The 16,870-nt window shown below is 40.0% G+C and overlaps 1 protein-coding gene across 1 annotated transcript in view; it reads left to right on the top strand.

The window, feature by feature from the left end:
- The window catches only part of CEP85L (centrosomal protein 85 like), a gene marked incomplete at its 5' end in the record, with an annotated part of 176,194 nt that overhangs the window by 13,863 nt on the left and 145,461 nt on the right, over nucleotides 1-16,870 (top strand). Inside the window, one exon of the mRNA XM_014525436.2 lies at nucleotides 10,726-10,887. Coding sequence (XP_014380922.1) covers nucleotides 10,726-10,887 — 162 coding nt within the window. The remainder of the gene's footprint in view (nucleotides 1-10,725; nucleotides 10,888-16,870) is intronic.

Raw genomic sequence — 16,870 nt, forward strand, 5'->3', positions numbered from 1 at the left:
CTGGCCGGGGGGGGGGGGGGGGGGGGGTGCCCCCCGCCACTGCATGCACCGCGGGAGGGCATGGAGGGCGTGTGCTCCCAGATCTGCATGTGGGGCATGGCAGGCTGCCTCTGGGGCAGTGCGGATTCTTCTGGGGGGGGGCTGCGCTGCACTTGGGGTGGGCAGGGGCTATGGTGAAATTTTGGGGTGGCTACAGCCCTCCCTCCCCTCCCCCCCGATCATGCTGACTGTTGGGGGGAGGTCCGGCTTCCAGCCAGCGCTTACATGGGAGCACTGACACTCCCTGCCTACCCCTGCTGCCTGTCACCTATGCCGCAAGCGTGGCCAGTCAGGGGGTGCATGTGCACCCCCGTTCACCCTCTACGCATTGCCACTGCTGCAGCCCGCTCCCTCTCTGTGTGCAGATCTGGGGGCACACACCTCCCATGCCTTTCTGGGGTGTGCGCAGCAGCAGGAGCTTCCCCACCTGGATGAACTGCTTGTGTTCTGCCCCGGCTGAGCAGTGCCTGCCCCATCCCCACTCCCTCCCTCACTGCGGGGGCCTCGATCTGCTCCCCTCCTCCTCATGCCTCTTCCTTCCCCCTACCCCTTCCCCCACAACAGACTTACCAGCCGGGAGCTGCTCTCCAGGCTACCCGGCTGCATATCGGAATTGGATCGGTATCAGCCAATATGGCTTCTTAAAAATAAGCTATCATTATCGGCCCAAAAAATCTCTATCGGTGCACCCCTAGTAAAAGGGACTTATAAAGAATGGTATCTTGCCTTCTGCTTTTAATTTGTGAAAGTTTGTAAGTAAATGGCATTTAGTGTTACATGAAAGTGAATTCAAAGCTTTAATTATTTCTGTAAAGAGTACAAAAAAGTAAAGAGTAGAAGTGTGTAGAGTGAACATCTTTACAAAGTGGAATGGGTTTGACAGGTGTGCTTGAAAGAGGCCCGCCCAGAATACTCAACAACCCCAGAGTAAGGACACTAGTCTGGATGTAGGCCCAAGTTTCTGATCCAGTAAGTATTTCTGTGTCATTAAATGGAGTGGAAGAGTTCCGGAATAGAGATTGAGAGACCCACCTCAGAACAGCCACTAATCTGGCAGTTTGGGCATTCACATAGGATGTGGGTTCAAGACCTATTCGAGATTAGGCAGAGAGGAATTTATGCTCATCTCCCACATTTTGGGCAATGCCCTAACCCCAAGGCATGTTGTCCTTTAGTTGTCTCTTCTCTGTTCTGGGTTTGGGCTAGATGTGTTCAGAGTATGCTTGCAAGATGGGCAGGGGATGGATTTCATTCTTGACCTACATAGAGGACACAACTTTGTGAACCAATGAGCCAGAGTCCTTTGAATATTACTGAATGTTATATATAATCACTGTATTGATAGTCCAGGCAATAGGGTTTAAGAATTGTTGTACATTATTTCCTTTGTAAAGCTTCAGCCTTACATAATTACTGTGTCTCCCTCCTGCGCTAGAGCTTTGTTTTTGTAGTTGCCTGATTATTATTAGTGTTATTATTACTAAAGACAGGCAGGAGAATGCCTGATTTGAATCTTGCTTCAGATTGAACTGAGACTTCAAGCAGCTTGTTGGTGTGGGGTATTGCCATCACTTATGTGGTTTTGTGCATGCCTTCTGGTAGAAATTTGTGAATTCATGTGACAGCTGAGCAGTGTTGAAGATCTTGGTGGCACATAAATAGTAGACTTAAGAGTCCAAATAGGCTTGTGGATCTAGGTCATGGTTCTAATTTCTAAGTGTCTATTACATGATTCATGGTCTGAAATCTTTTCCAAAGTGTATGTGGAAAGGAATGTTGCCAAGTATTTCTGGCGATCAAAATGCATAAGCCACAGTGTCTGTGCTTGTTCACATTAAGCATAGAAATTTCTTGAGGAAGACAAAATTTTTATTTACCACAACCAAAGTAATGATTTTGCCTCAGCACTGTCTTCTGTAGCTGGTTTTATGAATAAGCTGATTCACGGTTAATTGTAGCCAGTTTCTCTTTAGCCTGAGTGGCAGCTTATACATATGTGCTCATTTGCTGCTAATGCTGCAAACAATAATAAACCAATGAGGGATGGAATAGAAAAATAGAGTAGAAAAGGTGTTAGAGGAGGTCAGAGAAAGGGGAAACAAGCTGGGAAGAGGAACAAAGCAGAAAATGCAGTAACAAAGATGAACAAGGCTGTCCCCTCCCTTATAAAATGATGGAGGTAAGTTTTATTGTGAGTAAAAAGTGCATTGCAAAGATTTCCCATTGACTCCCTTTCTCCTGGGCAGTGAAGGGAGTTGCTCCCTACAGTTGGGCATTGTGTTTCCTCAGAGATTTGAGGGAGTCCAAGGCCAGCTGCATCAATACAGTGCTGTCAGTAGAGGCACTTCATGCAGTTTTCAGGCCCCAATACTCTCTCCATTACCCCAACTTTCTTCTAGGAACATGTTGACCTGGTTTTTGGGAAGGTTAATATAGCCTGAAGCTGTACTGACTGCTGCAGGAGCAGTGGTAGATGGTGCTGGAAGATGTAGAGACTGTCTACTAAGCAGGCTCTCAGCTAGCTGCGGAGGGAACAGTGCTGAACGTGGCCTCTAAGTCCATCTTTCTTGCTTGGGTGTCTCCAATTCTAGAGTGAGCGTGTGTGCTGTAATTGAATTTCTGTGAGGCTTGTGACTGCTAGTTTGGGAACTGTTGCCATAGATAAAATGTCTGCAGTTGGTTGCTTAAGATGCATAAGACACACTTCCTATTTCCCTTTGTTTTGTGTAATCTTCTGTTTAGTGGTAGGCTGTACCAAATGAAGAACTGTTTATATTTCATCCCTGTTAAGGTTGTTATGGACAGAATGAGATTGTGTAAATACATGGGTTGTCACTCTTGTGCTTGTTTATAGCCCTGCTAGTTACAAAATCTTAAATTGGGGGGTTGGCTAATTGTAAAATCATTACTTCAGTGTTGTAACATCTGCAGCTGTTGTGTATTAAATATTTTGCTGTAAAATATTTTTATATTGCTGTTGCTGTAAAAGCTGCAAAGGTTCAGTACTTGCATGAAGAAGCTTTATAACCCAAGGACTGCATAATGCAAAATGTGGACCACCTTCAAATTCCCACTGACTCTGTGGGATTTGAAAACTCCTATTGGCTTGCAGGGTTTGTATCTTTTATAGATACTAGATTTGTCTTTATTTAACACACAAGGTCACTTTATAAGGTCTTATAGATTCATAGATGAATCTATGTCTTATTTCATATTAGGAGTAGGGTGGTTATACTATCTAAAATATTGGCCGGAAAGCAGAATAGCAGATTGGGCAGGGGTGTAGGGGATCAGAATAGCACTTGGAGCATACGGGGGCTCCTTTATGGTACACCTGCCAAAAAGATTGCTCCCAGTGATCTAAGACCCATACAGTAGAAGATCCCTTTCTTCCTACCTTAGAAAAGGTACTGGCAGGGAGCTGATCTGCTCTCATCTATATTGTAGTTTTTTACTCTTCAGTCCTTAGAAGAAGTGTGTGCTAGGAACTCTGCCATTGCAAATTTCCTATGCCGCATAGGCCAGTTTTAGTACAATTTTGACCACTCAGTGGCACTGAGAGAGTTGCCTGTTAAAACTGGAAGGAAATTATGACTCTCCTCTACTCCATGTTAAGTAAATGCTACATTGGATAAACCCATGAATATTCCCAAATGAGTCTTCAGAAAAGTTAAAGTTGAAAGATGGTTCAGCTGCCCTGAATGGAAATGCCCTTCTGAAACTGAAACAATGTTAAGTAAAGAAATTTAGTAGAGATTTTAGCTGCGCTCGCTTTGCCATGCTGATTTGTTCACATACATGTCAACCAAACCACACCTGCACATGCTCTGTAATTTCTCTTTCTTTAGAAAAACAGAAGTGTTTGCAAATAACTTCACTTTTATGACATGAAGGTAAGGAGAGAATTTCAGGCTACTTACTTCATTACATCTCAGAGTTAGCTGGTAATTTGAGTTTTAAATTACACTGAATTTAACTTTTCTATGTGAGTAAAGACCTACTTTACAAATGGCTGCAGTATTTCTGTTCAGGTTTTTTTGAGCTTAGGCTTCGAACTATTTGAACATTTTCTAATTATTTTGTTAAGACTGGTCAGGTGGAGTATGCACATGTCAGGTGCGTTTATGTAGTGGGTTGGACTAAATGATTCTCAAAGTATCTTCTGACCCTATGATTTTTATGATACTATGGAATTTACTTATACTGGTATAGAAAGTATTCTTCAGGTTTGGGTATGTTCGGCACTCCTCTGAAAATTTCCTCCATGTTCCTCCTCTGAAAATTTAAATTTTTTAGCTTTGGATTGTAAAAGTAATATTACAAATGATAAATGCCAGTGTAGGTCTTGTGGAATTTCCTTAGAATGACTAGCATTTTGAAATAGAAATATGTGAAATTTTAACATTTCTATCTCAAAAGTGAAATTTGTCTTTATGCTAGGTTTCCTTCAGCTCATTTAATCCAAAAATGGTATACCACAGTAATTGTATTATCTCTTTTCATTTGTTTGTGACCTAAATCAGAAGTCAGCAGTTTACAGCCTAGAGGCTGGATCTCACCTGGAAAGTGATCTGATGTAGCCTGTAGCTGCTGCATGTCAAAACATCAGCAGATTAGGGGAATCAGCAGTGGTGGTGAGGGAGGCTTCACTGGGTCAAAAATGGCAGCTAGTAGTGTGCTTTATATTGCTACCGCAACTCTCCATCCCTTCTCTTTCCTGTGGCCCCCTACTGCAGCTGCTCCTTCTATCACCTGCTGAATTGGCCCATGGCAGAAATTGATGGAGACAACAAGAAGAAGGGGCATCTGCAATAAGAGGGTGAAAGAGCAGCCCTTAACACACGGGGAGGGCTGGCGTAGCAGCAGACAGATTGGGTGGAGAAAGTAGTTGTTGGCCCTGGGCACAAACCATACTAGTTACATCTGTGGTGGTGACCTCCCTTCGGAGCGAGCTGGGCTGGTTTGCTTGTCCACAAGACGTTGCTGACAGCTGGTCTACAGTATGCTATCTATGTACTTTACAGAAAGGTACAAATACAACACTTCTGATAGCAGGAACCTTCGTTATATGCTTTACGAACAAGTTCTTAGAACAAGTCTTAGAAATTCCACAGCTTATAGACAGTGTTATTTATCTGGATGTAATTTGCTTCAGCATTACAGATCAGCATACCAATACTTATTTTGATTTTGTACATTCAAGATGATCTACATATTCTGGTACTTATTTGTTTGAATCTTCAGGGAATCCCTCTGGGCACAATTTCTTTCTCTCTCAACTTGAATGAATCATACTTGTCTCTTGCTAGATCTTTCAGGGATGTCAAGTGCAGCTTGTTATTAAAGGAACATTATCAACTTGAAAAACAGTCAATTTAAAAGCTACTTTAGGTACATCATCTGTCCTTGTGTCCTTTTTCTTCTTTTAGGATTTTTTTTGACTCTGCAGTTACATTTCAAGATTTGTTTTCCTCTTCCCCCTTTTTGCTATTGGAAAACCCGGGGGGGCGGGGGCGGGGATCAGGTTTCCCCTTGCCCTGCCAAGTTTTTCCCCCTTGAGCCTCTTCCCCCTGCTCCTAACTATCACACCCTGCTCTCCCTGAACACATTGAAGTGAGAAATAAATTTGAAAAAACTGACCTTGAAATAAACATAGATATAATCATTCAGTACCCAGAGATCTAGTTCATCCAGAATTGATGCATTTTACGTTTTTTGAAAGTAGTGCAAGTTTTAGCACAGATACTCCTTAAACGCACTTTTGAGTAGACTTTGGTACCTACTGACAAATAATACAAACTATGCATCTTATTAATCTAAAGCCAAAAGGCTCATGATATACCATATAGTTCATTGGGTTGGGCCTCAGCAAAATCAAGAGCATTTCAAACCATGGTGACTTCACAGCTCAACACTACTTGGTATGTATATGTGCTCCAGATATCCCCCACAAAGAATCTGTGTTAGTTAGCCCCCCACTCATGACTGGAACCGGGTGTTCTTGGGAGCCTCCAAAAATTGATACACAGATGAGGCATAGGGCAACCTGGTCTGGTTCTGCCTCATAGGGGAGGGGTGGGGGGCACACTTATCATATGCACCAGACTGAGAGGGGGATCCAACAGAGGGATTCTGGGTGAACTGTTTGGGACCCTGTTTTGTGATGTTTGCCATGCATGTAAAGCTGGTGAAGAAACAGGAATCATTGGAAATGGGAAAGAAAGGCACAGCTCAGCTATAGGAGTGAAGAGGAAATAAAAATGTATGTGGTGACCATGACTTGAAAAAGAGTGTGCTGAAGGGGACTGTACTCACTGAGCATTACCATATATCTTATTTAGATGAGATGTACTAGAGTATCCTTGTGGTAGGTTCCTATCAGCATGTTTGCCTAATATGGACCATGTGTTTTATAGTCATGTTCAGTGTTAGCTGCATTTAATAACTTGATAGTTGGTTTCTATTACTGAGCATATGCTGTTTTTAGCAGCAGTTCAAAGATCGACAATGTGTTTAGTACAGTTTCCTTGTATGCAAATGTAAGAGAAGGGGCTTTCTTCCCCAATGTGAATTGGTGGGGGGGAGGAAGGAACCTTCTTTTATATTCAAGTAAATACAGTATGTCAACATTTCGGACCTTGTCAGAATCCTGGGTATTTTCATTTGCAGTACCTTTGGAAGGAATTGAAACCAATTTCCATCTTTATGGAGCAAATATTTATGGAGTAAATCAAAGTAGCCAAGCATATGGAGATAGAAGTGGTCAAAAGTTGAAATACTACATCTTTGTTTCTAGGCAGTGTGCAACCACTGTTAGTTGCTGCTCTCCCAGATGAGTGAAGATTGGCAGTTTTGGTGATTGGCAGGTTTAAGATAGGAACAGCAGTGTAATTCAGGAGTGTTGGCAGTGTAGAGTAGGGAAGCTTGCTTATATATCATCTGCTGAAGTTATGTTTGGCTCATTTAGATTGAGTTATGTGAAAGTGAGAGGCCAGATGTTAACAGAATTGTGCCCAAGTGAAGGTGGGGGACATGAGAAGATGTGTTGACTTTGTCAAGTGGTTTCTATTTAGATACCCAAAGCTAGTGAGCTTGACTTTAAAATAATACGCTAAATTCATTTAGCATATAAGGTCTTTTGTTTCCTAGTTTGCACCTAATGGTTAGCAGCAGTGTAAATGCCTTAGTTTGGAATTGGGGCTTTGCAATTTGACACTCAAAACTGTAATTTGACTTTCTGTTGAAACTAATGTTTTTCAGTTTCTCAGTGTAAAAACAGGAGTAACCTATTGCATTCTGTCTCTTTGAACAGTAAATTTAGTTTAAAAAACTGCTGCATATTAGAGAGCCATTGTGCATATTGGTTTTCTTCTATTATGCAAAATACAGGTATAGAACATTAAGATAAAATAGATGAATAGATGAATTTCTGTTCCATGGTGCATCGGAAAGTCTAGATGACTAGAATTATGACATTGGACATGCTGCATCCATTGATGAGCAGAATGTATTTTACTTTTGGTATAGTGTACAAGGAAAAAGGCAATACAAAGAAACTTTCTTACCTGCTGCTTGCCATCTTATATCTGTTGCAAAGGGATCAGCCACAGCAGTAATCCTTGGGCATATTTTGAGTACAAAAATAGATAGCGGACATTAAAATTTTTTTTTTTCTAACTTGAGACATTTCCCTTGAATATTGACTTGCTCCTTTGTTAGCACAAAGCCTGTTTAATGGGTAATGAGGAGGTGAGGTACTAGCTAGGGCTAAGCAAGCCCTCTGCTCTCCTCTCTGCTTCAGCACACTACAGCACAGTGGAATGGTTAATTTCTCAGGAGTGGCCCTATGGGTGTACACAAGATAGTTGTTGGAGGCATTGGGCCTTCCAGTGTCACAAGGACTCTGAGAACTTCTCTTGGCGTGGGATAGTTCTGCCCACTGATGGTGTGGATCCCTGCTGTAGTACCCGATTGTAGACTCATAGAAAGTTAGGGTTGGAAGAGACGTCAGGAGGTCATCTAGTCCAGCCCCCTGTTCAGAGCGGGACCAGCCCCAACTAGATCATCCCAATCAAAGCTTTGTCTAACTGGCTCTTGAAAACCTCCAAGGATGGGGCTTCTACCACCTCTCTGGGTAACCTGTTCCAGTGTTTTACTACCTTCCTAGTGGAAAAAATCTTCCTAATATCTAACCTAAACTTCCCTTGCTGTAACTTGAGACCGTTGCTTCTTGTTCTGTCATCTGCCACCACTGAACAGTCTAGCTCTCTATCCCCTTTCAAACCCCCATTCAGGTAGTTGAAGGCTGCTATTAAATCCCCTCTGTCTTCTCTTCTCTAGGCTAAATAAGCCAAGTTCTTTCAGCCAGTCCTCATAAGTCATTTTAGCATATCATTATATATTGTAGGAGATTTGCTATGTTTAGTCACCATAAACTTGAATGGAAGTCAACAGGATCTGTCCTTTTTTTATTTAAATTAAAAGAATAATGATAAAAAATGGAATATACAAAAAGATCTAGACGTGTGGGCACTTAACATTGCAATAACATCATGGTGGTAACATTTCTGCTGCACTAGGGAGAAAGATTTTGTGTATTTATTTTGATAAAATTTTCCCCATATGGTTGTGTCATAAAGGCTGCAATATCAACAAGAATCTTGCTTTTTATCTATTTTTGCACTTCGATAGTATTAAAAGGAAAGGCAATGTAAACCCCTCAGCCAAGCAGTATGTTCTCTTCAAAGTCTGAAATGTTTTGAGCTTAATTGGTTTAAGGCTGCTTTAGGTCAACTTTACTCTGCTTTGAACACCTAGGAGCAGCAAGATAGATACTGGAGCTAGTGGCTGGGAAGGAAACTGATCGAAGGAGGAAAAAGTAACACTCTCCATCGAAGCAGTCAGGATGCTGGGTGCAGAAGAGGGGAAGGATGTATTGGTGGTGGGAGTTGGGATACAACAAAATGAAAGCTTTTCTCTCTTTCAGTTAGTTACAAAGGAATGAAGTAGTTTCAGATAAGTAAGATTCTTCTTATGTGGGAGGATGATATGAAGGATGGAGACCTAAATGGAGTTTAGGGCTGGTACACTTTATTAAATATCAGCAGTCTCTCTCTCTTGCCAGGTTCGGCTGCTGGGTAAGATTATCACTGTCAAAAAAGGTTGTCCTGCCTAGTTCCCTGTATTTTATTGTATTTTTTTAAGTCTGGTAGCACTTCTGAGTTCTGCAAGGGAGGCATTTGGTACAAATCAGAAAAGAGGCAGCAGATTTTAGGAAAAAGCTAAAAGGGAGCAAAGGGGAAAGCAGGAAATGGCAACACTGGAGACTTAATATGGGAAGAAACAAAGTTCTTGTTTATGGAAAAAGAAAAATGGGTGTAGCTGGCAAAGGTATGCAAAAATGAAGGGGATATTAAGTTACAATTCTAAAAAATTAGAAAGTGGTGGACATAGTATTTCATTGTAATACAATATTTGGCAACTATTTGGCTATCAGATAGATGGGACTATTTTTCATATAAACGACTTCATCAGTTTATAAACTGCATTTACTTCTCAGAGATTTGTCTGTGCAATGGCAGTTCACTGTCAAGGAAGCCCAGTACTTTGGTAGAACTTAATAAACTTGAATATTCATGTTAAATGATCTAAAAGGAAGAAAAATGCCTGTGTGCCAGGTGAGAACAGTTGCTATTGTAGGATCAGCATTATCACTTAATAAAAATAATCTGTTACAGAAACTGCAGCATAGTTATTGCCAGATCAGCATATAACAATAATTAGGTTGTGCAGTGTTTCTAGGTTTTAATGTTGAGCTATTGATTTGAAGTATTCTAATACCTATCCACTCTTCTTCCTGGACAATATGCTTAAGATACTGGTTGATGAAAATCTGCTTTGTGATGGGCAACTGGGCTAGAAGGCTATAGAAATAAGCATATGATTATCCTCTTGGGACTAATTGTGACTACGTGTGCACATCCTGCAATTTCCTGGCTGTAGTAACCATCTCTCTCCTCAGAATTATGCTCTAGAATATAATCTTTCATCTTTATTAAAAATAGTTCTTATAGTGAAAAGAGTAAAGAAACATGGTTGTCTTCAATTTGCAATGGCCTTGACACAATAGCAGGCTTAAAACAATAGATTTGAGAGTAAATTTGCAGAGTAATAAAATCTCCTCTGGAAAAATCCAAAGATGGTTCAGTATTGTTTCCCTGCTCATTTTATTTAAGAGAATGCATTCAGGCAGAGTAATTGTCTCACAACTTTATGTGACCACCTTCATATTCAAGGGTCATACATCTTTTCAGTTGTCCAAACTGTCTCCTTCCCCTTTTTCGTCTCTCTTGCATGCTTTCAGTACAAAATTATTCAGTGTGGTGACAACTGAATTCAGAAATGGGCAGTGAAATAAATGTATTTATCTTGTTAAAAATTATGTGAATGCTACTGTATATTCTATTTTTATAAAATATGAAAATGATGAGTGCCTTGTATTTATGTGAGCCTATTAGAAGAAATGTAAGTTTGTGCTTGATTGCTGTAGAAATAATTGGTGCAGTATTTGGGGCAAGCTTGCAATAGGGTACACAGAGCCTGATTTGTACCTTTCTTCATGTGTAAGTGCTGTTTGACTTCTAGTCTATATCCGGAATGACAGACTTCTGATTTCCTTCTTTATAGGCTCAGATTATTCTTCAGCGGGATGGTTGCCTGGTACTGAATCCTTGTGGCAGGCCACTAACAGTCCATCAAGCAGTCAAAGTAACCATATCAGAAGACACAGTATAGCTTCTGACAGTGGGGACACAGGCATTGGTACCTCCTGTTCTGATAGCTTGGAAGGTGAGTTGACATTCTTAAATTTTGGAGTTCTCAGTGTTTGAGCAAGAGAGATGATCCAGTATGTTTTTAATGGTGAATGTTTCTTAAAATACTAATGTCCTTTGAATTTTGTTAAAGAATACACCGTTATCAATTTTATTAATGGATTGTGACATTGCTTTTTGTTCATTTGATTAATTTGAATTGCATGCATTAGCTTACATCTCTGTTATATGGCAGTCTTATCGTGTAGGAGCAAAGATAGTTTAATTACAGGACTGGGAGAAAGATGGAGGAGGGTTCCTTTTCATGTCACTTTGTCTTTTGTTTGGGGGAATATGCATTGCATTTTATTATGTGCCATCTAATGAAGTTGCAAAGGATTTAAGGATTAATTAGAAATATCTAGAGAGGGCTAAAACTAAGTTTGGAACAAATCATGTTCCCCAGAATCCTCAGAGTTGGTCATCAGGTAGGTCAGTAAGAGTTCTACCCTTACAGAAGCAGCAGCATGCCTTTCCCCAGACCCAGTGAAAGGTTTTCTATATAATCAGCAAGTGAATGAGAAGATAGGTGGAGTCTGTGCTGGATAGTGACAGGGTTGGACATGTGTGCCCTCTCCCCCTAATGATTTTCCAAGGTAAAGTAACGGAAATTCAGAATACAATCCCATGGGATCTACAGCCAGGAAAAAGGGGAGCACGGGATGGGACTCCTGACCCAGTGTAAAGGCAGGGACCTCTGCTCTTGACATCCTGAAGATCTCTCAGAATTTAGGGCCTCTAAGGACTTTATAGTAGGGAAAATCCTTTCCTGAGTGATGAATGCATCCCTTGTTAGGTTTGCCAGTTGGAGAGGAAAACTGCACTGCCTTTCTTTCCCTGTTTCTAAAACCATTTCTTCTTGCAAATTTAGTATGTGGGTGTTTTAAGAGCAACTTTGATTGGCTTTATAGCGAAATAATGCTTACTTTTGCATCATTAGGGTTCTGTTTTCAGCCATCACTCAGGCAAAGCCCCCTTTCCCCCTGCACAGACTAGGACAATGGGTTTCTCTTTAAGCACAAGTTAATATTTAGGGATTGCAAAATAGTGAGTTGGGATTGAACATGTGGATGGCAGCACTTTTTTTTTTTCTTCTTGAGGGTTTCCTCATTTGAGTAGGGACAGGAAATGAAACAGTCTGTCTGCACAAGATTTTTTTTATACCTGAAGACAAGACTTCCAGCAGTGGTCATAAACATTTATATGAAAAAAGAAGAAAAATGAGGATGATTACTGTTATCAAACCTATTTTCAAGGCTGTAATTAATTTAAGTAACCCTTGTCCGTACATCTTTGACCTACAGTTCTTGCAAGTAACATCTGTAGTAATTTCACTTTCTGTTGTTGCAGTTTCCTTCCTTTTTTCTGATTGCTTACTTTGTGCATTTGAAGACACTTTGTGTAAAATCAGTTTCACTATATCTCTTGCTTAATCCATCAGTTTCCTGCTTGCTTTACTATTTGAAAATTTGCCTGACTGGAGAGGAAAACAGTTTAACAAACAAAATAGAACAGGAAAATGTAACTGTAAGATAAGTTGGCAGGAGGATTGAAAGTTTGAGTTCCTGGGTATGCTGTCTCCCTCTCTCTCAATAATAGCCTAAATTTCAGGTTGACTGCCTTTCTTCAGAAAAAAATTAGCATAGTCATTGTGATTTCTGTAGGACTGCCAGGTCAGACTTGTAGTTAGAGACTCAGCGCGGGCCATCTGCTTTCAGTGTAGTGCTGTGAAGGTAACCCTCAGGGGTTTTACAGAGAAGAATTATTTTTAACAAGTCAGCAAATCATTCAATTTCTAGTAATGTTGGAAAAATGAAACGTGGCCTTGTTACTTCATTTCTTCTGAATCTAACAATCCTGTAGCTTTATTTTACATTTATAAAAATGCATTTTAATTTTAACCTTTTTTTGGTAAAAAGTTTATTTTGTTTTGCAATATATTGTTTGAAGCGCAGAATGGAGCTTAAGCAGTTTTCTTTTTTTGTTTTTTCCATAGCATTTCAAAAAATGTTTTTGAAAGGATATTAAAGAAAAAGGATGTTAATATTTTAGGAGTATTCTTTCTGTCATAAAATTGTAGAACTTAAAGGTATGTAGTATAAACGATGCTTCTTGGCTTAAAGATGTATTATTTTTAGAGGGGAAATACATGTCCATTTATTTTTATTTTTTTTACGCACACCAAAGGGACGAGAAACCTTGATCAGTAGTAGAATATCCAACATTAGAAGCACAAACAGTGGTAGAAACCAGGATTTGAAATTGGCAACAAAACTAGGCCAGTTGAAGTTGAATGAATCGTGGAGGTGAGGAAGAGGAGAGGGGGAATAATAATTTTGAAATGGTAATTAGATGTTAAAAAATAATGAACATAAGCTTGATTGATTAATTGGATTTATATGCTGCATTTCCCAAAAAAGGCTTAGGTTGGTTGTCCCAGAAGTATATTATATTTGTGAACAAAATCTGAATTATACTGTTCTCTGGAGCAAAGTCATTTTTTTTTCAATATTGGACCGCTCCCTACTTTCTGGTTCCTCTTCCTTCAAGAATATTTCAGAAAACCTATTTTCTTTTGTAAGCCTGTCCTTAAAAAGTAGCTAACCCAACAGCAAGGGTTTAGAGAATTTTATTTGCATAGAAACTTTCTTTTGGACTGACATCGGAGCTCATCTGTCTTCTGAGAAGAGGGGTTGGAGGCTTAAGGATCTTCTTCAAGGCACTATAGATTCTGCAGAAGCCTGTGAAGATAACATCAGCTGCTGAAAATTCCCTGCATTTCTCTTTAGGAGTACAGGAGGCATTTTCCTGTAAGAACTGTATGGAAGTAGAGATTTTAGTGGGAGAAAGCTGAACAGCTGCATTGAAAACTGTCTGAGGCACCCTTGTTTATGCATCCATCTCCCTGGCAGGCTCCCTGAGAGGGGATGGAGATTGGATGAATTTCTAATCCACAACAGTAGAGATGGTGAATGAATCACCAAGGGCTTGATGTGATAGCTGCCTCACATGTGGAATTGTGGGCCCAGGTTCTTGCCTGTGCTGCAGATTTAGGCCAGAAAACTAATTACATTTTTAGAGCTTAAGTGGAAAGAAACAAAAGGTCAGGGATGTGAGCAGCAGGAAGGAAGTCTTGGTAATAAAGAAGTATGTAGGTTTGAAAATACAGCATGGGGCCTAATGGACCCTAACTTTGTATAACTCTCACTGAAATAAACAGAAGTCTTTAAAATAGAAAAAGGGTTCAGAAAAAACCCCCACTTCTGATAACTTCTAGGTACCCTGTATTCCCTGAAACACAGCGATACCTGTGTGAGTTATCACTTCTTTCAAATTACTGAGAGAGGAAATACTTGTCTCACATGTAATTTCCTTTATCTACAAGCACAAAAAGGGCAAATATATGCATATTAAACTACGCTAATACTTTCCCTCCAGTACTTCCACACCCAAGAGTAGTCAAGCTGATATTTCCAATTCTGGCAAACCTTTTACCCATCAGCCTGTACCTCCATTGTGCAACTTGGTATCAGACAGACAGCTGTCAGAAATGTCTCTTTATGCAAGAACAATTTCAGCAACAGCTGTATAAGAAGACTTGAAGTCTCTTTCCATTGTAAGCATTGTCTGTGTTAAAAATGTGATCCTTAATTATTTGCAGAGATGGCCTTTGAGGGATAAGTGGCACAAGTCATAATTTGGAGGATGTAATCTTCTTTCTTTGTAATACAGTTTTTAATCAGAGAAACTGTAATTTTACAGAATTGGTTTAACAAAATGCTTTGTTCAAAGGGATAGACCTTTTACATTCTGAACTGAATTTATTTCTCTCTCTATTTTTGGTCACAGCTTTATCTAATTAATTTAGCTTTAATTGCAATATCTTGGTATACATATGGCTGTGGTACAGCTAGCTGTGAAGGTATGGTTTCCACTATTTCAAAATTTCATCTTTTGTTCCGCCTCAAAAAACTTCCTAGTATAATGCAGTGTCTCAAAAATGCTTGCAGTCTAAAACACAAGAAACAGCATTTTTTGATTAATACATCTCTGTAGTCATGACAACTAAATTTTGTGTATGTAATCTTTTCATGAGATACCTTGCATACTGTCACTTCTTTCTTCTGTGACTTAAGTAAAACTTAGCACATGTTTAGTGCAGGGTTAGGGGAGAGGCGTGACCTGCTGATTTTATATTCTGTATTTTCTCTCAGACAGCATGTACCTTTTTTTTAAACCCCATTCTTCCCTCATCCCTGCAAGTTTTTCAGGGAGCGCTACATGCAAGAAATATGGTAAAGACAGTTTCTGCCTTATTGGGCAAAAGCTAAGTGAAATCAGCAGTGATCCACAGAGACCAGAACAATGAGCAGGCTTGGCTTCCTACCTGCTGCTATAAAGAAAGATCTTTTTTTTTCCCCTTTATTCTGTCTTTCAAAGACATGTCGTGTATTTTATTCTAGGGCATGTTGCATGTGAGAAAATATAATATGTTTTGAAAGCATATTTTTTTTTAATTCTGTGGTTGAGGTGTGTGTTTGTGTTCACTGTCAGCCGTTTCAAACATTATTGTAATGTAACCTTCCAATGAAGATGGCATGACAATAGAAGAGCTGAGGGGTCTCAATTTTGCGAGCTGGCAATTGCTGTTGGCTCCTGTTGTCGTCAGTGCATGCAGCTTGAAAATATGAAGTATTCTTACTTTCACGTTATGCTTAAATGGTATCTGGAAGATGTAATTCATATGCAGTCCAGAGTTAATCAGTCCCTGAGCCTTTGGATCCTTTCAAGTCATTGACAGAATATGATGGTGTAGTTTTACTTTTGGAGGAGGGGGGTAGGGATAAGGGGTGGAATCAAGAAAAAAATAAATGTGTGTTGGCCATTCTTTTCCAAATTTCCTTCCGTTACATTTGCCAAGTCTGAGTCTTTAAAAGGAGTGCTCGGCCTCTGTGAGTAAGCTCCATTGTGTTATCTAGATTTTATCTGTCTTGACAATTGGAATTGTGCACTTCAGTCTACAGCAAATTGTTTTCTTTATAGAAGAGATACTATCATTACTTGCTATATAAGAGTTCTTTTCTGAGGGAAGATAAATAAAAGCTTATTTTTCAGGAGGATTTAAACAAAACTTAGGGAAAGTTTGCTTATTTGAAAAAACACATGACTTATTTCCAGGTGTTAATAGATAGGAAAGAATGACTGTAGCAAATTCCCAGCAAGAAGGACTTGGACATGGAGCCTTGTGTACTTGGTGAAACTGCGTAGAATAGCCATGATGTTATAGGTACTCCATTTCTATGTAGACTTTTCTTATTCTACAGATTGGAGTAATTTTAACATAAGCTGCACAAAGACACTCTCACTGTGGGATAATTGTCTACCATGGAATAGATGTTTAAAATCTCAGCCTAGCTTATCACAGCTTCTGTAGACAAGCCCTTAGGCCAGTGGTTCTCAACTGGGGGACTGCAGTGTGGGACACCACTGCCTCCTTGGTGGGTGAAACTGTCCTGTTTGCCTCATGTAGCCAGACTGGGAAGGGCTTGCAGCACAAGTGTGTGCTGCCTGCATTAGGGTTATCTAAACCTAAAGCAGGCAGGAGTTCCCACTCTGCCACAGCTCTTCCTGGTGGGGTTGCCATCAGTCCTTTAAAAAATGCAAGTCAGTGAAGTCCTTGAAAAAAATAGAGCTGTCAGTTTAAAAAAAAAAAAAAAAAAAAAAAAAAAAAAAAAAGTGACCAGGAGCTTGATTGAAAATTTCTTGTTTGAAAGAACCTGGAGGCAAGTGTTGGACATGCAGAGCAGAGGCATCTTGTGTGTGGGAGCACAGCACCTTGCATTCTCTCAGGACTTTGTAGCCCATAGGAGCCTGTAAATTTGAACCCAGCCTATGTCCAGGACTTTGCAAAAGGGTTACATTTACATAATATACAAAATGTTGGTAAAAGAAAATATTGC

The sequence above is a fragment of the Alligator sinensis genome, unplaced genomic scaffold (assembly GCF_000455745.1).
Source record: "Alligator sinensis unplaced genomic scaffold, ASM45574v1 scaffold1343_1, whole genome shotgun sequence".
Lineage (NCBI taxonomy): Eukaryota > Metazoa > Chordata > Crocodylia > Alligatoridae > Alligator > Alligator sinensis.